The sequence below is a fragment of the Melospiza georgiana genome, chromosome 4 (genome assembly GCF_028018845.1).
Source record: "Melospiza georgiana isolate bMelGeo1 chromosome 4, bMelGeo1.pri, whole genome shotgun sequence".
Taxonomy (NCBI): Eukaryota; Metazoa; Chordata; class Aves; order Passeriformes; family Passerellidae; genus Melospiza; species Melospiza georgiana.
In genome coordinates, this window is record NC_080433.1 from 74156118 (window position 1) to 74182035 (window position 25918).

Genomic DNA, 25918 nt, shown 5'->3' on the forward strand with positions numbered 1-25918 from the left:
ATTTTGTATTAGTTTCCCAGGAACGGGTAGAAGCAACACAGTGGACAGGCTGCTGTATTTATTGTGTTCGGGTGCTGGCCAGCTGCCTGCCAGGGACCAGGACTCTCCAAGGTGGCTCAGAGCTCTGCAGGTACATCCCAGACCTTGAGCATGGCCTGGGGCACGGGTGGGCAGGGAAACACCTCTGTGGGCCCCAGAAATCCCAGCTACAATGGGTGCTGTGCCCCTGTGTTGGGTGGCAGTGCTGCGGCACGGGTGGGCAAAGAAACACTTCTGTCAGCCCCACTAATCCCAGATAAAATGGGTGGTAGTGCTGGGGCATGGGTGGGCAGGGAAACACCTCTGGCAGCTCCAGTAATCCCAGCTACAATGGGTGCTGTGCCCCTGTGCTTGGGTGGCAGTGCTGGGGCACTCAGCACCAGGGAGGGATGATGACTGCGAGGTGTTGGTGTGTCAGCCGAGTCGGACACAGCGAGACAGAGGAAATGACTCAGAGCACGATGAATTGCTTAGTGCGGGCTGCGGAGAACGTGTCTCAGTGTGAATTACAGCACAAGCCCTGAATGTCTCCGCCGCGCACCATGCGGGGCCATTTTGGGGCGGGGGTGCCCCGGCTGCAGCGGGGGCTCGGCCAGCCCGAGGCTCGGGGGGCTCGGTGTGGGTGCGAGGGGCGGTGTGGGTGCCGGGGGGAGCGGTGTGGGTGCCGGGGGGAGCGGTGTGGGTGCGAGGGGCAGTGTGGGTGCGAGGGGCGGTGTGGGTGCCGGGGGGAGCGGTGTGGGTGCCGGGGGGAGCGGTGTGGGTGCCTGAGGGAGCGGCGGGGCGGGGCGGTCCCGGCTGTTCGCCGAGCTCCCCGAGCGCCCGCCGAGCGCGCCGCCCTCGCCCGCTGATGCAATCCGAGCCCGGCAGCAGCAGCAGCCCCGAGCAGCAGCATCGGCAGGAGCCGCCTCAGCCATCCGAGCAGCCGCCACAGCAGTAGGAGCAGCCCCAGCCGGCCCCGGTCCCCCTCCGCGCCGCTCTCTCCGTCCCCGGGGCTCGGCGATCCCGCTCCATCCCGGCCGGAGCCCGGCGGGACCATCTCCCCCTCCTGCCAGCATGAGCAAGGTAAGCGGAGTTTGCTGCCCAATCCGTCCGTGTGTCCTTCCGGCGGCGCGGAGCGGCTCCGGGGCTGCTCCTCGGCAGCTCGCCGGTTCGTGCTGGCAGATTTTAGTGCCACGATTTGTTTGTGCTGTGAGAAGGGGATTTCTGTCCCTGGCGAGTTTGTTGTTTGAGATTCAGAGGCAGATTGTGTGTGGTTTTGCCTCTTTCCTTGCTCTTTCATTGCAGACAGCACGTGTGGAAGAGAAATAATGAGGGAGGATGGGGAAGGGGAAGCAAAGGTGTATGATTTCCTCTGGGGTGAATTTCATGTTTATGGGACTCTCAATGATTTAAAAAAACCCAAATAAAACTGACAAAAAGACATCAAACCGCGAAGGTTACGGTGTCCTGGCAGACATCAAGGCTTTTTGTTTTGCCTGTGAGTTTGTTAAAGCTCTTATGTCTGCCCTCGTACTAAAATAGACTTTGGGTAAAATCCGGTAACATGTGCTGAGTAATTTCAGAGAAAACTTTGAATCATGGAAGAGGAGTTTTCGGTAGCAAACACTAACGTGGCCGATGAGCATCTATGGGCACTGTCCTTTTATAAATGCCATGTTTATGTTCTTCGGCTTAGTGACCTGATCTGGGGATTAAAACCAAGTCTTGCTGGTCAAGGCAAAGGGCACGGAGTTATCACGGGCGCCTTTCAGCTGGGAGTACCAAGGGAGCATCCCAGCCGCGTTCCACGCTGTGCAGCGGCTCCAGCAGTGCTCGGGTATGAGGCTGGGAGCTGCACAGCTGCAGTCTGTGCCGGAGCTTACAGCTGAGGAAACCACGGCTGAGGTGTTTGCTTTCCTGGGTCACGTTAGCAGATGGGGTACGGGCACAGCAGGTGACTGGTAGGTGTCTCCCCAGCTCCTCTGTGCTGCTGGTGGTGAGTGTTCCTCACACCAGCAGTGCTGCGGTTGCTGCTCCTGGCGGCAGGGCTGGCATGGGGCAGCCTTGGGATGCTGTCCCAGCCCCGAGAGGGGCACACCAGCCGTGGCAGGAAACTGGTCTGAAACTACTCAGGGAAAATACCCAGGAGCTCACCCAGCCACAGTGCTCAGACAGAATGGAGCGTCTCAAGGAAGGGCCAGACTTGTGTTTTCTATCACTTCTGATGTACCTGTTGTGTGTCAAGGAAAGAGGGCAGGGTGCTGCTTTCCAGGGTGTCAGAATTCAAAATTGTGATACTGTGAAATATATAAAGGTAGAATATTAATATATACTAGTGATAATATTAATATATAATATTCTACCTCTATATATTTATAATATCCCGTACCTGCCAGGAATGCTCTGGTCTTACATAAAGAACAAGTAACAGGGAAACCATGGACCTATCAACCTGTCTGCTCAAAGCAGCACTGACATCTCATTGGGTTCTCACCTGCACAAACCCGACCTTCCTTTGTATTTTTCTTGTCTTTTTCTTGTCTTTGCCGTAGCAGTAGCTACAGCAGTGAAAGGACCCTCTTGCCACTTGGAAGTGATGTAGCCTTGGGCAAGTCAGGGCTGTCTGAGCCCTTTACCCTTCCCTTGCCTCATCTGCTCAGATTGTCAGCTCTGCAGGGTTCTGGCTGTCACTGTGTGTTTGTGGAGCATGTGTCAAAGGAACAGAAAATTACAATTTGATTATCACCATACTTACATAAAACCTGATACATTAATAAATAACCCAACAGCATCATTCCATCTCCTTGTCCCTTCATCTCTCCCTTCTCTCCCGTGTTTAGTCACAAGCATCCATTTTTCCTTGAACTATTTCCAGCTCAACCACAGCCCTCCCTTTCTGTGCTGTTTAAAGTGATGTATAAGAAATGAATTGTGCCTCCAGTTTCTGCAGTCTCTGCCTTGTCCACCTCATGCACTGATTGTTACTGACAGGCCTGGCGCTTGTCTGTGATCCAGTGGATATGCTGTTTTTCCCCATGGAAATTGAGCACTGAAATATGCTGCAAAGCCATAGGTAAAAGAGAAGATTGCAGAGTCAGGAGATAGCTTTAACTGATATCTTATTAAAATAGTCCACAGGCTGTATCCTTTGTTTAATTAGACAGATGAAAATAATTCAGGTGGATTTCATTAGTCATTAATTTGTCCCTGGGAGGATAGTGTTAGGAAGGCAGGTAAATCAGTTAATTAACTGTGTAAACACTCAGGTGCTCTGCATTTATTCAGGCATTTTAGAACAAATTAGGAGACCTGGTAAAGTATTGAAACAGACATTTTCATTGCTTCCCTGTGTTATGCCATTTTCTTAAATTAATAATCACAGCTGAATGTATAATGCTGAAAATTACCAGTGGGTTTGAGGGCAGGACCTTCAGTGTCAGAATGAAGGAGCCAGGCTGTAAATTCTCCCAGTGAAATTTGCACAATCAGCCTTCTCAGGCCACGGATGTGGGGACTGGCATGTTCACATCCCCACAGTGACACACCATGGTCTCTGTGATGCTGGGGAGGCTCGTCTCTCAGAGGCAGCTCTGGGAGCTCCAGGCACTCAGCACTGATTGTGGCTTTTGATAATCAATTGTGGCTACCCACATGCAACCATGGCTGCAGTGGAGCCCAAACTGCATCTTAAAAGCCTGGCTGTAGGTGGTGGTTGAGCATAAATCCAATAGTATGTGACCCTAATATACCATCTTTGTGGTCATTTCCATGTTTGCACCGTGATGCCTCCCAATCTAAAACAGGATGAAGTCAATGGGTGGCCCCATTTACCTTGGAAACAACCTCATTTTTTTATGGCTTTACACATTAAAGATCCAGGAAAAATTACATCATAAAACAGAGCACCTGTTGCAGAAGGGCAATTTAGGAAGTATTGCCATATGCTGTTGCAGAGCAAAATCCAGTGTTGCACTTATGGAAAGCACCCTTTGTGTGTACATCACAGCACCCAAAACTTAACATGAGAATAGTTGGAACCATCTTTAAAAATGATCAGTAAGTGTCATCCATCTGGGGCTTCTTTTGCATCTTGGTCCATCTGGGGCTTTTTGTGCATCTTTTGGAAACTAATGTCATAATGTCATTCCAACAGAGCTGCTCATTAACTTCTTCCCTTGAGGTCTGTGGTGTGTTTTGGATTCTATTTTAGAATATACCTGAAACATTAATGAAGGGCAGCATGTAACTTCTCTGCAGGTACACAGCTCCTGCTAATTCAGTGTGTCTGTTAGAGCATATCACACACCACATTAATGAAAACATTTCTAGCAAGCACAGAAAAGTGTTTTGCCTGGTGTACAAACAGGGTTTAATTCCACGAGGTTCTGATCGGAATAACTCCCACTAGGATTCAGAGACATCATGTCCACTTGTTTAATTTCGTTTAGACTGTTGGGTTAAGAGTCATCATCTCTGTAATAAATGTTTGAATTCACATTACTCTTACTGAAAATGGAGTTTTTTTAAACCTTTAGCACTCAGTTTGAAAGAACAGAGTGTGTTCAGTCTGGAGCAGGCTCTGGGGTGCTGAAGCAGCCTTCCACAGTCTAGAGGAAGATGATGGAGATGGGGCCAGGCTCAGCAGGGCTGTGTGGCAGGAGGGCGAGAGATTATGGCATTAGCTGAAACAGGAGAAGTTCACATGGGGTATAAGGAAAAAGCTGTCTCCACAAGCACAACTGAGAGGTGAGTTACCGAGGGAGACTGTGCAGTTTGCACCCTTGGCAGCTCTCAAGACCCAGCTGGGTCGAGCTTAAGAACCTGGTCTGAGCTCAGAGCCTGCCCTGCTTTGAGCAGGAGGTTGAATTAAAGACACCCTCAGGTTCCTTACAGCCTGGGTTTTCCTGTGGTCCTGAAAAAAAGCTTAGAAACTAAATTTTTTAAAATGCAGTCTTAGTTTTTTTGACACACCCAGTGGTGTGGACCTTCAGATATTTGCCCAGAGCCCTGAATGCTTGGCTTTTAACAGCACATAGAAGTCTGTGTAAGGGTGGTGTTAAAAGGCACCACTGTAGGCAGATTGCTTTGCAGAAGGTATATTCTTAACAACTCAGTATAGCAGTGTTATTTTCTTTATTATCTTGAGGAAATCCATGTGCTTAACAGAAGAGTGTAAGCTGGAAAACTATAAAGCACTGAATAAAAGGAGATATTTTTGATTTTCAGGAATGTGAACTTGAAATTGCTGCATCTGAAATACAGTCTATAAGGTTACCACACAAAATTGTATGTTCTACTCTTATAAAGTGATACAATTGCTTATCATCATGCAATTAATTAAAAATTATAAGTAGTCCACCTAAAATCAGCAGTAACAGTACAGTTTCTTTTGATGTAGAGTTTCTCAACCTCCATTAAAATAAAGGAAATTCTTAATCAAACAACTATGGAAAAGAATCTTCAAGTGTTAGCATTTACTATGAAGTTACTGTCAACATAGCTGCCAGGTCAATTGCTATGAAAATTTCTTAGCAGATGCACGATACAGGTTTTACTTCCCTGGTTTTAAAGTTTGAAGAAACTGGTGGAGAGGCTAAGTTTTTGATCCTGGATGAAGGGAAGTTTAAGTATTTTTTAATAGGCTCCATAGTTTACAGTTTGTTTGTTATAAACTGTCTTTATACAATTATAGTTCAGAGTAACATGATTATTTTTTTGAGAACAGAACATGAAGATTTATTATTGAATTATCAATATCACAGTCCTGAATTCTGCCCTGTGGCAATGCCTGCTTAAAATTTGACAAACCTCTTCCTAATTGCTGGAAAGTATTGCCTGAAAAATAGAGCGTAAATATAGAAAAAATGAAGAAATAGCCTTAGCACAAGGTGTTACTACATGTAATGGCTACACAGGCACAGTTTTGCCACAGATGCATGTGTACATGCATGCAGAAAAAAACCATAATTCTATTGACATGCTCATGTATTTGAGGCATTTATACATCTTGAGTATGTCATCGGTGTTTTTAATGTTATCCTTTATCTTTTGACAGTTTTTGAAAGACCATTTTTGGCATTTACACTTTGATTCTCTTCTTGACACCTGAAGATGGAAGTTCAGTAACAGCATTCCTTTCTGATTGTTCACTAAGCTGAAAACTGGCATTTACACTTGTTTTCTTTTGAATTTTCTATTGAGGTGGTGTGCTGTAGCCAGCAATGTTTTCATCATGTTAATTGGGCAAAATATTTCTTAGAGCATACATATGAAATGAATATTTTTTCAGATGCAATTCTAAGCTTTTAAGGGGCTCAAGATTAGCTTCATACCTTCTGAAATGTGAAAAACATTGTTCACGTGCACTGAAGCCTCCCAGACCCTTTGCTCGTGTTATAAGTGAGTCATTTGTCAGTTTAGATTTGTGGAGCTGAGCAGGGCTGTTTGATCATTGATACAGGTGTTGAATTGTAGGAGGACAAGCCTAGAGTACTTGTCATAGGCCAGTTTATTATCTTAATTTCCATTTCTTACCAGTTCAAAGCTGTCATTTTTCTAACAGAGACTGCATCACTCCTGATTTATGTTTTTTATAGCTTTAACCATGCTATGGTTTGGGCAAAGCATTCTCTGCATTTTGTGTGCTCTGTGTGTGCTTAGTGCTGACACTTCTACAAATATCTCATCTGTGCTCGCCCTTTTCTTCCAAGGCCACTTTTCATGTGCTGAGAGATATTTTGCTCTCAAATTCCCTGGGCAGCCTCCAGTTTGCTCTGGGCACTGTCAGCAAATGATAGGGGATTTCAGATGAAGGACTTGCTCATGTTATTTAGAAAGGACACACAGGATAAGGTTAATACAGCTCCAGAATTTTGCAGTTTTATAATCCATTATTTTTCCCTGTCATACCGTTGTTTCACAGTTGAATACGTATTAAATGGGTGGGATATCTGGTTCTGTCACCAGCTTGGAATGTTTTACCTCTTTTAGCAGATGATCTGAAGAAAAACAGTTTCTCGGTGTTATCTTGTTGTTGTACCACATTGAAGAGAGCAGTGTGTGACACTGCAGTGATGCTGTAGTTGTGCCCAGCTTTTCCTGGCTTGTTAGTAAGCATCCATCATGCAGTTATGCTCCCTCTCTGTTATTGGAACAAGAACATTATTGTAGATGCTGTCCTCAGACAAATCCCCAGGTTCTTCCCTTTGGCTTAGCTCTGCTCCTGGTGCCCTTTACATCAAGAGGAAAGCTTCAGTTTCCTTTCTGCTTTGTTGAACTGTGTCCACTTGAAACAGACCAGGGCAGTGTTTGAGCACACAGCAAAACACACATCACGCATTAGGCAGGCTTTGGAGAGCTCTCCCATTGCTTCAAACCGATTATGGCAGGCCTGAACCCCGCTGGAGCTGGTGTGGGCAGGAGTTCTGCAGCCGCCACCTGTGTGCTGTTCGGCAAGAACTGCAATAGGTTACAGCTGTGAGCAGTGAACAGCCAAACCTATTGTAAATCAGTCATTTGCACCTGGTCTTTCTTGAGAAGACCTGGGATGGATTTGATCTTGTATTTTCTGGGACCACCAGAGAAAGGGAGGAATGATGAATCTGACTCCATTTTCTCAGAAGGCTACTTTATTATTTTATTATACTATATTATATTAAAGAATGCTATACTAAACTACACTAAAGAGTACAGAAAGGATACAGACACAAGGTTAAAAAGATAATAATGAAAACTGTGACTCCTTCCAGAGCCCTGACACAGCTTGACACTGATTGACCATTAAGTTAAAACAATTCACATGAAACCAATGAAGCAACCACCTGTTGGATAAACAATCTCCAACCACATTCCGAAGGAGCAAAATACAGGAGAAGCAAATCAAATAATTTTTCTTTTTTTCTTGAGGCTTCTCAGCTTCCCAGGAGAAGAATCCTGGGCAAAAAGATTTTTCCAGAAAATATGACAGTGACAGATTTGTTGTTTTAGTTCCTGGGGAGCTGTGCAGACCCTGTTCTGGCACCCCAGCAGATTCCCTGAAGCAGCTGCTGAGCAGGGTGAAGTGTGCCAGTGGGACAATCTGTGCCTCAGTTTCCTGTTTGTAGAAGAAATAAATATTTCTGCCTTCTTTCACCTGGCTGTTGGGACTGTAGAGCCAGGCTTACAGTGAGAAGATTCCTTTGAAGCTTATAAATAATGAAGGTCTTCATTCTTAATCTGGAGCAAGCAGTTTCAAGCCCACCATCAGAATCCGGGAGAACACAGTATTTGCAGTATTTCTGGAAAGAAATCTTTGCAATATTTCTTGCTGTCCTTCTGGCCTAACAGTGCAGTTAAAAATACATCCTGCTTAATTGTACTATAAATTCTTAAAATTCTGATTTATTACCTGGCTTTTAGAATACATGAGGAAAGGGGAAATGTCAGAGAAAACATAATGACACAAGCTTGTGGTAAAGAGCAAAGCCCTGCTACAGTGGTAGGGGAAAGCATGCAGTAGCATTTATGGCCTTTGTTGTTGCCAGTTTGATGCAGAAGATCTCATATCAAAGAATTGGGCCTAAACACAAGAAAACTGTGGCGTCTTTCAGAATTTAATTTATTTTGAGCAATCAGTGTATCATACAGCCATGAGACACTGTCTAGTTAGAAAACAGGCAGGTATATTTTTAAGTCAGCTGATTGCTTTAACATGTTTTCCTTCATGCCATTCTAGCAAACAATGTGTTTGTTACAAGCCTGATTTCTCCCTAAATTGGTCTAGACTGGGGCAATGACCTGATTAAAGAGATACAGGATAACTTCGCTGCATCTCTGAACAAGAGAATCACTGTGAGCCCTGAAACTGGAGTCAGGGTCCTGCTGCAGCATGGTCCAGGCAGAGCCCACATCTGGGTGTGCAGGGCTGTGCCTGCAAGCAGGGAAATGGGCTTTGCTCAGACATGGGAGAGAAACAACAGCAGAGAACACATTTATAGGAGCACTCTGAGCAGTGGTCTGAGCCCATTCAGATGGCTTAGATAGCTGCTGCCATGCCTTATCAGCCTCGTCTGTTGGGCACTGCAGGGGCACAGCAGCCTCTTGGGAAGCAGGGACAGGAGCCGCAGCCAGCACACTGCACGGTCGTGCTCCTTGTGCTTTTCAGCAGTGGCATTTGGTGATGGGCTGTGATTAAATAGGCCATGCAGAGTCACCAGGGCTAGATGTGGTGTCAGCCCTGTGCACACCAGCAGCCACACATGTGCACTGCATTGAGCCTGCTGTGTCAGTCACAGTTCTGTCATCTCTAGTGGCACTTACACAGCACTTATGGTGGAAAAAGTAACTCCTCCTTCCTCCAAAAGCTCTTCTGTTCTCTTCCTCCACAGAGCCTTTGTGTTCAGTGTGCCATTCATCTTTCCTCAGTGTCTTATGTAAACCTTTATTCCAGGGCAGAATGGGCTTAAATGGGACACGGTCTGAGCACTCTGAGAATAGCTCCAAGTGACCCCTGACACAGGCCAGTGATTCAGGGCTGGCCTCGTGCTCCTCCTGCTGCTGCTGCACTTGTGGGCTGTGTCCTTAAAAACAGGTTTTTGTCTGCTAGCTTTTTTCTTTGGCCATGTCAGTTCTCATTTTGGAATCCATCACTGTCTCTGCTGTGGTTTGGTTGGGTTTTTTCCCCCCCCAGCAGTTTCTAGTGATTTATTTGCAAGAATAATCACTGAAGAGGCTTCGGTCTCCCACACTAAATTGTTTGCTTCCAGTTCTAAGCCCTCAGTAACTCCTCAGACAATGATTTGATTTGTTTTTGCTCTCTATGCCTTCATGTTATTTATATTTTCATTTGGTAATTGCATAAAGCCAATTGCCTTGGTCATCAGCTGCAGAATCTGTGTGGAGTTTCAGGCAATTTCACAAATAAATTGCAAGCTACGTTTTATGCATCTTTAAATCAGATCTGTCACTTTTCGGTGCAGCTGTCTCAGAATAAAAAATATAGCCAGTATAACTGAATCTTCAAGGAAAATAAACAAATTAGTGTTTATTGTGCATAGGCTCATCTTTTCTGGGATAACAGTGCAGTTAAAAATGCATCCTGCCTAATTTTACTATAAATTCTTAAAATGCTGATTTACTACCTGGCTTTTAGAACACATGAGGAAAGGGAAATGTTAGAGAAAACATAATGAGCACAAGCTTGTGGTAAAGAGCAAAGCCCTGCTACAGTGTTAGGGGAAAGCATGCAGTAGCATTTATGGCCTTTCTTGTTGCCAGTTTGATGGAGAAAATCTATCAAAGAACTGGGCCTAAACACAAGAAAACTGTGGTGTCTTTCAGAATTTAATTCATTTTGTTTGAGCAATCAGTGTATCATACAGCCATGAGACACTGTCTATTTAGAAAACAGGCAGGTATATTTTTAGGTCAGCTAGATCCAGCTGGTTGCTTTAACATGTTTTCCTTCATGCCATTCTAGCAAACAATGCATTTGTTAAAACCCTAATTAATGCTGGACGGGACAAACAAACCAACAAAAGAGTCACTTAGAGCACTGCTCACAGGAGTTAGAGATGGAAGAGCTCCATGAGGTCATCTGCCTCTTCCCCTCGTTGTACCAGGCTGTTTTCCCAAATCAGGAGGGCAGTAAACTGTGAAGACAGAGGAAATGGCACGGGGGAGTGACAGAGCAGCAGAAGGGTCACAGGGAGGAAAACAATCAGGAGCAGTGTGAGCAGTGCCTTTAAAATCAATGTTAAAGCACACAGCTCCTGGGGGTCATTGGTGAAGAGGGTTGCTTTAGAGTCCCTGCCTGTTTCTGCTAAGAAAATAGGAAAGAGAATTGTCTGGATGTGCAGGAAATGTATTAGAGCCAAGTGAGTATTGAATAAAGGGGCAGCACACAGATTACAGCTGCTTTATGTCCTGTGGTGGATGGGACTGCTGGGAGGCTGTCAGGGATTTTCACCTGGGAGGGATTACGCTTCAGACTCAATTCACAGCTCAAACTGTAAATTTTTCTGAAATATGTGACAAAATAAATTCAGCCTGAAGCTGAATGGATCCCTGGTCAGGTTCTCCTTAGGGTTAGTTTCAGCAAATTAATTTGTTTTGTGCTTCTGCTGGTCTCTTTTTTTCCTTTAGTGTTCTTGATAGTTCAGCTTTATCAAGCCCATGTTGTTTTTGGACTTCAGGAGTAGATATCCTTCACTTTCCCTAGCCTTGCTGTATTTCAAGTGAACTGAGACAAGCTTTCTTCTGCATCAGTTCAGACATTACTGAGCTTACTCAAATACTCATTTAAGCACTGAGTAAAAAAATTGACATTAGTTCTAGAAGAGGTTTCTCACCAGAGTGCTGCTTGTAATGGCTTTACTTTGCAAACATTGTTCTGCATTTATTTGCTCTTGTGGAACCAAGTTTGTCTGCTTTTACAGATGTGATTCAGCTGTAAATGTTATTAAACATGAATCTTGGGTGGACTAGCTTAATATTTCTGCTTCTTGATGATCTCTGTTCCAAGGCTTTTCTAACCAGCAAGTTGTGCTCATGTAATCTGAATTGTCTTTTATTTAAGCCTCATAAAAACAGTGATGCTTGTTTTAAGAGGAGCGTATTTAAGTTTTATTCAAACCAATTAAACTGGTTTAAATTAAAGCCAATGAACTGCTCAAGTCAGAGATAAGTGCCTGCACAGTTTTTCAGACTAATTTAATTACAATCTATTTCAATTCAGCCTTATTTCATACAATGCAGCTGTCTTGTACATAAAACCTTTGTATTTTCTGTGCCCCAATGCCCTCACTGTGAGGCAGAATGATTATTAAATAGTGTGGAAGCCCTGGTTTTCTGCTACGCTAGTTGCCTTGTGTTTGTTGTGTGCTGTCATTGCACAGCCTCTGTTTAACTAACATTAGTGCCAGCCCAAGGTTGGACAGGCAGCTACAGAGAGGTGACAATGCCAGACTGACAGGGCACCAGGGAGGATCTGTGTGAGGAGGAACAGTCTGAAAAATGTATTGGAAGTGCAGAAATTAGCTTTGTAAATTGTGTGCCACAATTAGCACTGTGGTACAGATGTGTTGGATATGTTCGTGTTCACATACCTGCAGTATAGGGACAGGATTGAAGTGCTTTTATGGCTCTTGGCTTCCATAAATGAGTTTCTTAAACTGTGGGAATCTTTCACAAGATTTAATAAATAAATAAAATAAAAAATAAAAGTAAATTAAAAATAAAAAATTAAAATAAATAAGTAATAACTAACTAAAATAATAAATAAAATAAACTCTAGTTGATAGTAAAAATAATATGCTATCACTTTTTAATATATCACAAAATTAGCAAATTTTCTCTGACTTTGTGTGGGTTTTTTTTTGTTGTTGTTGTTTTGTTTTTGTTTTGTTTTGTTTTTTTGTTTAGCTGTGAACATTGTTAGTGGATTTTTTTCTGCAAATTCATCTTTTATGTGACGTGACTGCCAAATTGTATTACTGTTTCCTAGGGACAGATCAAAGCTGTTTTGAAGTCACGGCAGTGTTCTTGCCTGGCTGTTGCAATACAGAATATTTGGCATTTGTGCACATTGGATTGTGTTTTACCTTGGAGCAGGGGGGCAGCTCTGCTTTGTGTGGCTGTGAGTGACAGGGTACCTGTCACCACACACCTCATGTGGCTTTCCTGTGCCAGTGTGAGTCCTGGATTGGATTTATTGATCTGCTGTGTTCCTGCAGCCTGGCAAGGGCTCTCATTTCATCATCCTTCCAGTGTAAATTAGAGCATGAAATATTTCTTAGACACTTAGTAGCCTGAAGTAAAACTTAGTGTAGTTCTACTATAGTATTCTTTAATATAATATAGGAACATAAAATGCTAAATTAGCCTTCTAAGAACATGGAGTCAGACTCTTTCCTCCCTACGATGGGGGACCCTGAACATACCACAGTGAAGGCGCAGGAGCAGCTGAGGCACACTCGGGCAGTGTAGGAAGCCTGGAGGGTTTAGGGAGGAGATGAGCCTGGTTTTGTAGCAGGAGGCTGAGTGATCTGACTGCACAAAAGTAGAGGAGGTGTGCTAAAGGCATCAGGGAGGGCATGGACTGCAGCACCATGGTGCCAGGAGATGGAGATGTGAATGTCTAAGGCAGCCTGAGCACCAAGTGCAGGAGCTGGATGTCCAGGTTTGGGACAGCTCTAGCAGAAGGCAGGTGACAACTGTTTAGCCCAAGATTGCCCACAAGTGCAGTGTTCCATGCACAAATAGCCACTGAGGCTTTTCCTGTGCCTTGTGGAAGAGTTAGGTTGGAGCTAAGTGCTGATGTGGGGAGCACTGTTATCCAGCTGAGTGCATTGGGATTACTGTGTCAGTGCTAAAGGATTTGTAATGGTCATTAGAGCATTGAGATCCTCAGTTAAAGTAATAACAGAATTACTGCCCAGCAGGTCTTTATTTCAGTGGTGTTTCACAGTGATGAAATTACATATAAACCCTATTTTCCAACCAAGTTTAATCTGTTGTAAGATTTTTACACCTCAGTAATGTTAAAATCAATGTGCGTTTTCAGTATATTCAAAGGAAACCTTTGAAATACTCATCTATTTCCTGTTATATACATCACAGAGAAAACACTGATCTCTCTGCAGCACAACATAGGAAATAATGTCATGCTTGTGTGATTGTACAGCTACTTGAGACACTCTCGAGTGACTTTTGAGAAGTTGTTCACCCAGTGGCTCAAGTGTGTCTTTAGGATAACATCACTGTTTTAATGGGGGCAGGTTTAAATCTACCATGCTATTAAACATAAAAGGCACATTTGTGTTTGGAATATCTCTCTTGGCAACATTGGCACTAAACCAGGGAGCAATTTTCCATATTGCACTTAGCAACATGTTTCAGATTTGTAGGCCATGGAGCCATTAAAATATGACTCTGTTAATTAGAAAGTAATTGTGGTATTTCTTTCTAGTGCTAAGGGATTAACTCAGTTTAATTTCAGTGTGGTTAACAAAGCCAGTTAGCTACTTGCTTTAAATATGAGTTCAATCTGTAAAAATTAATAATGACTTCATGGAGAGCAGGATTGGCCCCATGGCATGTGCCCAAAATGGGGCTGGTGACTTCACTGGGTTCAGTGGTAATGTTGAACTGAAGAGACACGTGATGGACCCCCAGGGGCTGTTCTGTAGGTGGTCTGCACCTCAAATTCACATGCAGCCTTGGTATCTTTAAGAAAGATCATGAAAGAGAATATTAAGCTGTATCCAGCTCACTCCAGTCCTCTGTGCTGATGCCAGCTCTTGCTTTAGGGCAACTCCATGGAGCAGCAACAGGAAGAAAATGAAGCATAGTGGTTAGGTACTTGTCAGTATTTGCTGTCACCAGTAATTATTATTAGCAAATCCAGCTTGGCATGCTGGATGTTAGACAAGAGCCAGCAGTGGAGCTGGAGCTCTCTGAGATATTTTTTTTCCAGAGGTGGGATGATGGCATTAGGGTATTTTTCTTCCAGAGCTGGCAGTTCCCATCCTGTTAGCTGGGAACCAGCAGGTTCTCCATCCTCATTCATTGCAGTGCAGAGAAAAATCAGATGCCTCCATTCATCTGTGGAATGCTTAACTGCTGTCTGCTGATGGTGTCAGAAAGGATTTCTAGGATTTTACCAGTGGGTTTGGAAGTGTTTGAAAAATTACAGGTAAAGCAAGGAGCTGTTACTGTACACTTGGCTTTGGGTGACACTTTAGTCCTGCTTGGGTCTGCCACTCTGCCAAAGTCTTATCTTTCTGGAGTAGAAAACCCTCAGCTCTAAGGCAAATAAAACATGTTTTTAATGAAGGACAAAGCATTCTGGGATATTGTAAAGAGATTTGTGATCTCTCTTGGCCCATTCTCTTTTAGTGCATAGGAAGGGTCCTGTAGCCACAATTGCCTGCCTTGCTGTAGAGAATTACAAAAAAAGAGGAACAGTAGGGTTAAAGCTGAGAAGAGGCAGCAGGAGGGATGTGGGGGGCTCCCTGGGGGGAAGGGGAGAGGAAGTGAGATCTGCTGTGGCTGGGACTTTGCCTTTTATTTTTTGCTGGTAGCAAGGCTGTGATCTGTGGAAGGTCCACTGAAAATACTGCTTCTTTTTTCTTTTCATTTTTTGTCTGTTTACCATATTCCCAAGATCTGTAAAAAGGGAAAAGAATCATGTTATTTGCCCTGTGTGTAAGGCTGTGATCCATGTGGTGCCAGCCCTGACCCCACAGTTTGGTGGCTGCTATGTTGCTGACACTGCCATTCACCTGCCTCCCTGGGAGTGAGGGCTGGGATCTCACAGGCTGACCATGAAAGGTTTTCCTTTCATCTTCTTTCCATCAGGGGATTGTACCTTTGATCTGGGGCTTTCCCGTCTGGACTGGGAGCTCCCACGTGAGATGCAGCAACCAAGTCCTCTCCATCCTTCCAGCTGTGCTCCCTAAAGCCATCATCCCAGCCATCCTCCTTCATGGCCCATCACCCCAGCCTCTTGCTCCTGCTCCTCCTTCCCCCTCCCAGGCCTCTGCACCCACTTCACCTTTTCAGCTCCTTCTCTAAGGCTGCTGGGTTACAAGGAACCTTGTTGTGGCTTTGTCTCCTTTGTTCCATGCTGTAACTGCAGGGAAGGTGCAGGCGCTGCAGGAGGGCCCACAGAGATGCTGAGGTGATGCTGTGGGAAATGGGAATCTTATTTTTAGGTAGATGGCTTCCCCCTGTCTGTTGTTGAACAGAAGGATGTCTGGAACTAGCACTCTTTTTTTTTGTCTTCTTTCCCCTCCCAGTTTCTTTGCAGAAACCTGAAGTTCAACAGTGCAGATTATGCAAAATTATTACTCTCCTTATTACTCTCTTTGGTTAATGAAGGATTTAACAAAACCAGTTCTTTCTTTTTTTCTTCCATTCTGCCTACTCAACCTTCTCTTATAAAAGGCAAAAGCAAACCTGTTAGTTGGATACTTTAGTAGAGAAACCTGAGTAAAAACTCAGTTTATTTATTCAGCTCTGAATGAAAAACTCATGATGTTGTCCATAACCTTCTACAGTACAGAGTAATGATCTAATCTAGGGTATTACGTGTGTATATATTTGTCTCATATATGAAGCCTTGAAGTGCAGTTGCACAAAATAAAGGAACTGAAGTAAAACTGAGAGCCCAGAAGATGGAAAGTTGTGCTAAGAACTCACCAGAGAGTTCTTGCCAATACATTTACTGATGCAAAGCCTGCTGATTCAGTACAGTCTGAAATGAATGAAGTGAATGTGTATCACCTTTCCTGCACTGTGCACTGGATTTGATTTGCTCTGGGTTTGTTTTTCCTAGGGCGGAGGACTCTCGGGAGAAGCAGGAAAGCAAATGACTGAATCTTTCAAGGTATGTGTCAATGGCCTTCATAAAAAAAGGGGTTTCCATTGGATCCCAAAGCTGTAGAGCTGAGGATCACAGAAGGGCTCCAAAGCTCTGCAGCTTGGGAACATTATCAGCACTCCATAACAAACCAGGCTGGGACAGTCAGGAATGCTGAGCAGCTGCCAGGAGCTGATGTGAAATTGCATCCCTCTCTTTTTATTTTAATCTTATGCCTAGAATGAGTGCAGTGAAGATGCCATTCTTTGCCTCTGCCTCCTTCCTGAATGCAGTGCTAGTAACTAAGAGCTCATTTTAAAACTGTATGGGTACAGATGTCAGTTTCCAGTTTTCTGTTGGAAGCGCAGAGCCTGTCAGCATGTGCTTCTTTGAATTCTGCATCTGTACTAATTTCCTTTTTCCTGCCTTTTCTACGTCCTTTGCCTTTATTCTTTATGTCACACATCTGTAATTCCTTTTCTCTTATTCCCTGATTTACAGTCTTCAAAAAAGCCTTATTTATGTTTTGCAGAAATGCAAAAGCAGTACTCAGAAAAACTCATGATTTTTCAGCAGTTCCGTTCCTGTTATTTATGACTATTGTCAGCAGTACATGAGATGAAATTTTGATGATGTGCTTTGTAAGTGTTGTGTTCTTCCTGACTTTTTTGGGCACTGCCACAGCTGTGCAGTCTTCAGAGCTATGCTTAAGTAATTATTTCCCCTTCAGTTGTCAGGCTCTAAACAGATATGAAAAATTAATGCTGCAATAAATATTTGATAACATTTATATTATCAAATATAATATATTTCATATTATTTGATATGATAATATTTATATTATAGATATAATATATGCATATAATATGTATGATATAATATACAATTTTATATTTATATTTAATATATATAATTATATGTAATATGTTATATATACTTTGATAGTGTTTATATTATCATATATTAATAGAATAGAATAGTCTAAAATAAAACTACATTATAAAATAAAAATATAAAAAATATATATTATATAATATATAAAACAATTTAGTTTATTTATTTATTAAAAATAGCTTTGGTAAGGTTTATTCTGATGTTAATCTCATTGAAAACAGCAAGGAATTTTTGATAGTCCATGACTGCAGAATTTCACTGTGTAGCAACATGCCATTTAATTTGTATTTCCTCATTCTCAGCCCTTCCCAGTTCTTCTCTTCCTCATTTCTTCGTGTTGTGTCTCTCTGGCACTTCTGCCCAAGGGAGGAAAATTCAGGATGACTTTTCAGCCTGAAGGTCTGTTTTAAAAAATGCTGACAAAGTCAGGAATGCAGCCAGTTTTGAAACCATAAGAATTCACAAGTCTGGAGTGCAGGGGCTGTTTTGTGGATTCACCTTCAACAAACAGATCTCAGTAGATTCATTCAGCAAAATATGCATGGATATTTGCAAACAAGAATTGCTGTACAGGAGGAGACCCTTGTGTAACCAAATTGACCCAAACTTTCACTCATTGAGGCAGTGTGAGGAAGGACAACAAACTCTTGTGTTTGGCTCACAGGTGAACTTGGCATGAACTAAAGCAGGCTTAAGGCAGATTTAATTATACCAGCAGTCAAGCAGGTGCCTTACCAAAGCTCCAAATACCAAGTGGCACAAAGCTGGATTTAGTCCAGCTTCCTTTGCACTGATATTTGTGTGTCAGCCAGAATGGCAGATCATGGTAGTGGAGATGGTGGGTGAGGGGGAAAACACATTAACAGGTGGGACAGATGGTCATAGAGGGAATAATGCTAGGAGAAAGCAGCTGGCTCAGGCTGAAGTCTAATTTGTGGGACTTCATTCCTGCCTTATGGCTCTGTTTCTGAAGGTGAGCCGAGACTTTTGTAGGAATCTGGAGGTTTCTAGAAAATACTGTACTGTGGGAAGCGTGGGTATGAAAGTTAAGGTGAGAAGATAGGTCCTGGTTGCAGTATCATGCATTATAATAATTATTTTTCAGCCTCTTCAACTTCTTGGTAAAATTAAGAAGGAAAAACTTCATAAATTAAGAAAAAAAACCAGCAACACAAAATGAAAATAAAATAGCCTGGATTCATTCTAGGGGTCTTCTCAAACATTTTTGTGGCAGACAGTTATGGGGTTACAATTTCAGAAACTATAGCTAGTAATATTTCAAAGGCATCAAGCTGACCCGTGGGGCTGAGAAAAGCTGCAATTTTCTGCCAGTGACCTAAGCAATCCAAGATTGTGGGAGTGCAAAAAACAGGGTATGGTTTTGGTTAAAGCTTACATAAAACATACTGTTTCCAGCATTTGAATGCCAGATTAGCCTCTGAAGACATTTCTGTTCAGAATGCCGTGGGGAGCTTTTTAGGTGGGGTGAGCTGCTTTGAGTTCTGCTGCAGTTTCTGCCTGGCTTTGAAGGGTGGAGTTAGAAAGTTCCTGTGCACTGGGGGGAAGGCATGAATGTTACCACAATTTCTGGCAGGCACTGAGCCCCTCTATCTGCTGCTTTTTCTCTGTTCTCATGCTTTTTTAAAAGCAGCAGGTCAGAATTGGCGTTTCCTGCATCCTCACTGCCCCTGAGCTACCTTAATTTGACTCAGTTCTGCAGTTAAAAGTCTCATCCTGGCAGGTTTGTAGTTACATTTAATGTATGGCATTTAGGGCTGCCTTCTGAGCAGTGATCGTGGAACAGCTAAGAAACATTGAAGGAAACAGTGATTATGCTGAGAGTGTCAGATCTCCAGAATTTATCTGCCAAGCTCCTTCCATGGGACTGAAACTTTCTTCCCTCCCTGTTGTATGCACTTATAAATATTTATATAAGTGCATACAACAGCCTTGACTGTAGTATGCACTTATAAATATATAAATAATTATCTAAATTATTTTGTTCATTTAATAGCAGATAGTGATTTGTGGCCACACCCAAGTTGTAGTTTTTGTCTCTAGCCAGCACTGGATCTCTGTGAGGGAGATATCACACCAGTAATGGAGAGTACAGTCATCCTTTGTGCCACTGAGTGGTTTTGTGGGAAGTTGGATCAAGAAATGCACATATCTGGTTTTGTTCTTATACTTGCATCCAGTAATACCACAAAACAGCACACAATTATGTCTAAGGCACTTAATTTTTATGACTAAAAATCTGGTAGTTCCTTTAATGCATTCATTCTGCTCATTGTGCTGTCACAAGACAGAATAAATGTTTGGAGAATGTAGCAGTCTGTTTCCATATGTAACTCTGATTTGGTTTCTTTTAACGTGTGAATTCTGACTTGGAATTCCTAGCACTTGATGTTAAGAAACTAAAGGCATTTGTGATGCCTTTTATTTCTTTCATATCCTGAAAGATGACTTAACGTAGCCTTTTATCTGGGAATTTGTCTTTGTTTTGCCTTTGAGATTGATACATGGAGCACTTCAAAAAGGTTTTACCTACTCCTGTAATGCTTCTCTGACTTTCAGTGATCTGAAGCTCTGGAAAAATTGGCATTGTAATGGTGCAAAGTTCAGTACTTTTGTTTTACTTTTTAACAGCCTGTTTAGTGAGCCAAAGTGGTGCAGACTTTCTAGGAAATTTCTAGGGAATACTGGCTGGTTTGCCACATTGGAGCAGAATGGAGTAGCTGTAGCCTACAAGTGGGCCTGGCTTGAGTTGCTCATGTCAAGGCTTGTGGTGGCAGAAGGAGAAATGTTTAACACTCTATCTCCTCTGCTATATCAGTGATATGTCCAGGAGGAATGATGATGAGGACTCCATCTTATCAGAAAGCTAATAAATTACTTTATTATACTGTATTATTCTGTACTATATTACATTACGTGTAAACTGAATCTGCCAAGCACTCCACTGCACTCACCTTGTGACTGTCCTGATAGTCCTGATGCACACATCTGGATTCAATTGGTCAGTGAATCAAACCACACCAGAATCCAGTTACCAATTCCCTTCAGGTAAACAATCTTCCTCAATGCATTCCACTTGTGAGCAAACACAGGCACAACAAATGAGACAAGAATTGTTTTTCCTTTCTCTGAGGTGCAGAGAATGTGAATCCCAGAATATCCTTGGGAAGTTCTGCCTTGCTTTTGTCTGTGAAGAGAAATGTGGCCACAGTGCCACTCTGAATATGTGTGAGTGCTCCCACAGCTTTCTGCCAGGCTCTGGGCCGGTGAGATGTGAGCCCTGGCAGCTGCTGGAGCAGGCCTGTGCTGCATCCCCTGACCCCTCTGGGCATCTGGGCTTGTTAGGGAAAGTGCAGTGCTCTGCTGATACACCTGCATGGCTTCCAGCCCAGGCTGTCTCTCCTCCAGCCAGGTGAGGTGCTGGATATGCTGAATTTTCCATAGGGATGTATGCCTTATTTGTTTCTTGCATTGCTCTAACATTTTTAATCTGTGAATTAGGTGGTGCTGTGCTAACCATTGTACAAATCTGAACATAAAGATTATTTCTACTCTACATATATAAAGCCCCCCAAAAACTCCAACCAAAATATCTCTGACAATTTTCCCACAGAATCTAAAGCTCCAGTGTATGTTACACGAGAAGAAACTGAAATTCTTTTTCCAGTGCAGGTTCAAATTTCCATTTGTGGTTCAAATTGAGAGACTGCCAGTGACAGTTTTACATTACTGTGAGCCATAATCATTTTTATACTAAGTGAGCCTGTGATTTGTGGTAAATACAGTGGGATATAGTATTCCTTACTCTGAGAATTGGGAGAGAGAACAATCCATTTTGAGAAAATATATAGTTTTAAGCTTTAATTTAGGAAACTATATGGTATGTAAAAGTTTGCTGGCAGTGATAAAAAACAAACAGTTCTCTGATCCTAGGGGTTTTTTAAATGAATGATGAAAATTATTTTTTTATCTATTGTTCTTGTTTCCCATCAAATGCAAAGATCAAAGTGTATAAAATACTGAGTAGTCCAATTTTTGAAACATCATCTTAAAGTCTAAACTAAATGACTTTATCACATTTGCACAGGAGTGTGACAGGGTTAAATTTCCACTTCTGGAAGAGTTTAGGAAGTGCTGAGCAGTTTTCCTCTATTTTCACTTTATAGGAGCAGTAGGTAAAGTTACTGACATACTCAGAGCATATGGATCAAGGAACACTCAAGGATTTTTGGAATGAGGAAATACACAGGCATAGTTACCATATTACCCACAAGGCTAATAAATATAAAGCAATTTACATGGTTTATAGGTTTTCAAATATATATTATTTCCTCCACAGCTTGTCCTCAATTTATCATTTTCTGCTGACATCAGTAAATTATTTACCTGCCAAAGCACATGTGCACCCAGTGAGGCCTTTTGTCACATTGCAGCTGTTGATTCTTCAGGGGTTGTGAGTGTTAGGGGGGGATATTAGAAGAATGCCCTGCATTGGCATTTAAAATTCTCTATTACACTCTATTTTAAATTTTGCTTGGTGATACAGAGCATTTCCTTTCTAATAAATTGTATGAGGAAAGATTTGTTATAGTAGTGACATCTTGATGCTGTGATGAGCAGTAGCTCCCTGGAATGTGTGTATAGAAAATCTGCTGTTACATAAACTGTCTGGAAGCAGTAAAAGAGAAACATCCCAGTGGATGTGTGTGTGTAACAGGATACAGTGAGGATATCCAAATGCTTTGGAGGTGGGGCTCTCATCAGCCCTGGAGAGGCCTCTGTGCCTTTGCTGAATGCAGAGCTGGGCTGCTCTCCTAAAGAATTCCTGTTCTCCTGTGTCTGATCCCCTTCAGCTGAAGCCCCTCAGTTCCCCTGTGGTAGCTCATCTCTGCATCACCTCTGAGGAAGTACAGAGCTGTAGCCACTGTTAGATCAGGGATGCCCAGCTAGAGGCCAGCTCTGTTATTGTTATAAAATATTTAGCTTGTGTGGGCTGGGCACTGCCTTAGAAAAGGTCGTTCTGATTTTAATTTGGTTTCAGCTGAATCTGTTTGCTTTGGGTTATTGTCAGCGGTAACAAAAGTATTTGTTTTTTATGATGTGTTGCATTAAAAAAAGATTGGTGAGTAATAATGCTGTTAAATCACTGTACTTTCATACCACCTGGTTATGCATCCTAGCAGGCATGTGTATGCTGCAGAATTATTTCAGGTGATTTACAGTCAAATCCATTCCCTCATCTTTACCTGCCAATAGGAAAACTTTATCCAGTTCCAGAATAAAGAGTGCTGAATGGTTTCTGTGATATTTTACATCCACGTGGGCATGGCACAAACTCTTGAGTATTACTATTAATAGGTGCACCAGGCTGACACATATCTGCTGCTCTCATTCCAGTTATTAGGAAGGAATTTGGGATCCCTTTGCAGCTCCTTTCACTGTCAGCTCTATGGGAAGTGGTTCTGTGTCTCTCTTCAAGTGGGTAATGTTCTTCAAACAGTTGCAGGCTTTTAGCAAATAGATTTTCTGAGCTGTAGGAGAGGAACTGATGGGTTATCTGGAGCTGGAGGATTTGCAAATAAAGCTAATTGTCTTCGGGTGAGTAACAGGAGCTTTTAGCCAAGATAAAAGGAAACTGCTAAAAAAACAGCCAGGGGCAGTTTGGCTGAGTTGATTTATAGCACTAGAAAGCGATGCTTTATCTTTTTTTCACTAGGAGCTTGAGATGTGTCTGTAAAATCACTGAAATTGCACTGGAATTTTGGAGATTGTGTTTAGCTTGTATCATCTTCTTGATTTGTTTTTCCTAGGGTAAAGAGTTGATTTTAAAATGCAAGGCTTAGCCCCAGTCAGTGATCAAAGAAAATTTATAAACTGACTCCAAAACTTAAAAAATCCATAGTGTCCATACCTTTTTCCAGGATTTCTTAAGTTTTCACGTAATTGTGATTTCTTGTCCCCAGTTTTGATAGTAAATGTTTTCTTTGCTGAGCCACTTGAATAAAAGCTGCAATTTAGGAAGAGAATTTAGTTGGTTGCTTTTTTCCATAGGATTCTCTTTTCCTTCCTGCTTGCTTTTTGGAAGGATATCCTAACTTTCCATGAATTAACAGCTTAGAGAGTTGGAAGAGGTTTATTTTAATCCTGTATTTAGTCCCTGTTTCTAAGAAAATACTGAGTGGAATGAAATGGCAAACTGTGGCATTTTCATTAGCAAATCAGACACTGAATTTCATGGCAATATTTAATTTACCTTCTGTCTGCCAGTGTGAAAGGGAAATGGAATCTGAACAAGGGTCAGGTGTGGTTAACTGAGTGTTTGAAATGGTTCCCATAACCTCTGTACAATATAGAGACTGTACCATGAAAGCATTTTATATTTATATTCCAAAAGGTTTTGGGTGCCTGCATTCCATGAATCCACTTCCCTGCATGTCTGCAAGCTTCTTAAAATCAGGGTAAGAAGATTTAATTGCAACTGCTCAGGACATGGTCATACGAGATTATGGTTCTATTCTTGGCTGCTCCACACAACACGTTTGTGACTGGCCAGGCTACTTAGGCAAAACACTTCCAACTTGTCTGTCTGAAATTTAGGTTTGCAGTTCATTTCTTCCTTCGGCATGGCTACTTCTTTCAGAGAAGGTTAGATGCAATAAATCTCATTTTTTGTTCCAGTTGCTTCATGTGAAGTACAAATGATATTTCCCAAAGCAGGAGACAGAAGTGTCTTGAATCTTGGTGCAAAGATGTGTTACTGGCGAAATGTCAGACCTCTCTATTCCAGTCCTGTGTCACAGGCCAGTGTGAGGCCTCAGCTTGTGTTAGACTCAAACCTTCTCTCAGGCAAACTCTTTCTAAAAATGGAACACTGTGTTTATGCTGCTGTGCAGAAATGCAGTGGTTGTGAGGCAATGAGCAGCACAGCATTAGCAATTGCATTAACCAAGCTGCCAGATCTTTGAGAAAAGCAGTTTGTGTTAATGCTGAACCACACAAATTAGGTAACTAGCTATGATTGCCATTAGTGAAGAATGGTCCTAGTTCTGGTTTTATGGAAATATTTGTGTACAGACATATGAGAGAACTTTCTGCTGTTATGGAATTGTAGTCTGTGTTTCCCTAAATGGAATTGCTTCTTTCTAATCTGAATCCCAGGTGTGTCTGCATTGCAGATGTGAAGTGCAGTTGTATGGCCAAATAGAGTTTTTAGCTGACTTGCCTGAAGGCGACAGAGAGCTTATAGCAGTGTGTTTTTCACACCAGTGTGTTTTTCACACCGGTGCAATGGCTGCATTCAAGCCTGCTCACACTCCCTTCTCACCTCACTCAGTTGATGGGAGCAGCTGTTACCAAAAAAATGATTCATGGCACCAAAATACAGCCAGTGGGTCTGGTTTTATTCTAATGTTTAATACACTCATCAATGTCTTTGTTGTCTGAATTGCATAGAGAGAACCATATTTGAAATGTTTTAGGGAATTTTTTTATAGGGGAGATAAAAAAATTTTTTTTTTTTCAGGATCAGTTTTTTGTAGATCTGAAAATAAAAATAGCTGGAGTAGAGGAGGTAGACCCCACTAAAATAAAGTAGATTTGTTTCTTAAGATTTCCTTAATATCAGGTGGAAGGTTTCCTTAAGATCTGTAGGAACCCCATCCCAGCATCTTTCTTAACCTTAAAAATACATCTTGTGAAATACGTCAGTGGAGAAGAAACTAATCAGTAATGGAGAGAAAAAAAACCCCCAAACCTAGCAATTGTAAATCCATTTTTTTTTCCTCAAGCAGAAGAAAGGGATGAGGTTGTAAAGATTCAGGTAGTTTTTCCTGCCTTACAATCTAGATTCCTACAAAGCTGGAAGAAAGGGTCTTGATTAACTTAAAATGTCTCTGGATCAAATCAGTGGGAAGGCAGGCATTATGCAGGCAGCATTTCAGCAACATGGAAAAACTCTTAAACTAGTGCCATTGAAATTAATGATATGTTTTTAGGGCAAAAGAAATTTATTTTATGCTTTATCATCTAGCCTGACTGTAGCTTTCCAACGTCTTCATTTCCCTTCTGTTGTGTTTTGAGGGCTTCAGAATATATTTTCAGCTGTGCTGCTGCCCTGGGTGCCCTTTTCATTCCTTTAGGCAAGAAGTTTGTGTCAATTCCATCCACTTGTCTATTTTCTTGTCAGAACAGGTTTCCTTCCCTACCTACTGCTGCAGATCAAACATTCCTGCAGCAGAGCTGGAGCCTCTGTCAGAGCAGGGGAAAGGTTAAAGGAGCCAGCAGTGGGTTAGGCTGCCCTCCTTTTCTTGCAGGGTGTAGCAGAATTTCATTCTTTGGTGAGACAGATATCTGAGCAATATCTGTTATGAATAGTTTGGGGGAGATGCCTTGCAGAGGATGGACTGGTCATGGTCCTTCCAGCCATATTTCCTGCTGTTTCCATGTCTGTCTTACAGCTGAGTCAGAGCCTTGACTCTCTTTTGCTTTGTCATTTGTTCTGTGGTTTATTACCCAATGTACAGCCAACCTGATGCAATGGTTCCAGCACTCAGTCCAATTACATGTGCTGACATATCTCAGATGAAGTTTCAAGGAAGCTTTATGTTGAAAGATTTCTGTTATTTTTGATATTTACCCTGGGATTGCAGA

The 25918-nt window shown here is 42.3% G+C and overlaps 1 protein-coding gene across 2 annotated transcripts in view; it reads left to right on the top strand.

Annotated features, from left to right (window-relative positions):
• The first annotated feature begins 894 nt into the window (after positions 1-894).
• Positions 895-25918, top strand: part of BCAT1 (branched chain amino acid transaminase 1) — a 54210-nt gene continuing 29186 nt past the window's right edge. For both annotated transcript variants that reach the window (XM_058022545.1, XM_058022546.1), the window contains exons 1-2: positions 895-1101; positions 16334-16384. In XM_058022545.1, the coding sequence (XP_057878528.1) occupies positions 1093-1101; positions 16334-16384 (60 nt within the window). In that variant the 5' untranslated portion in view covers positions 895-1092. The remainder of the gene's footprint in view (positions 1102-16333; positions 16385-25918) is intronic.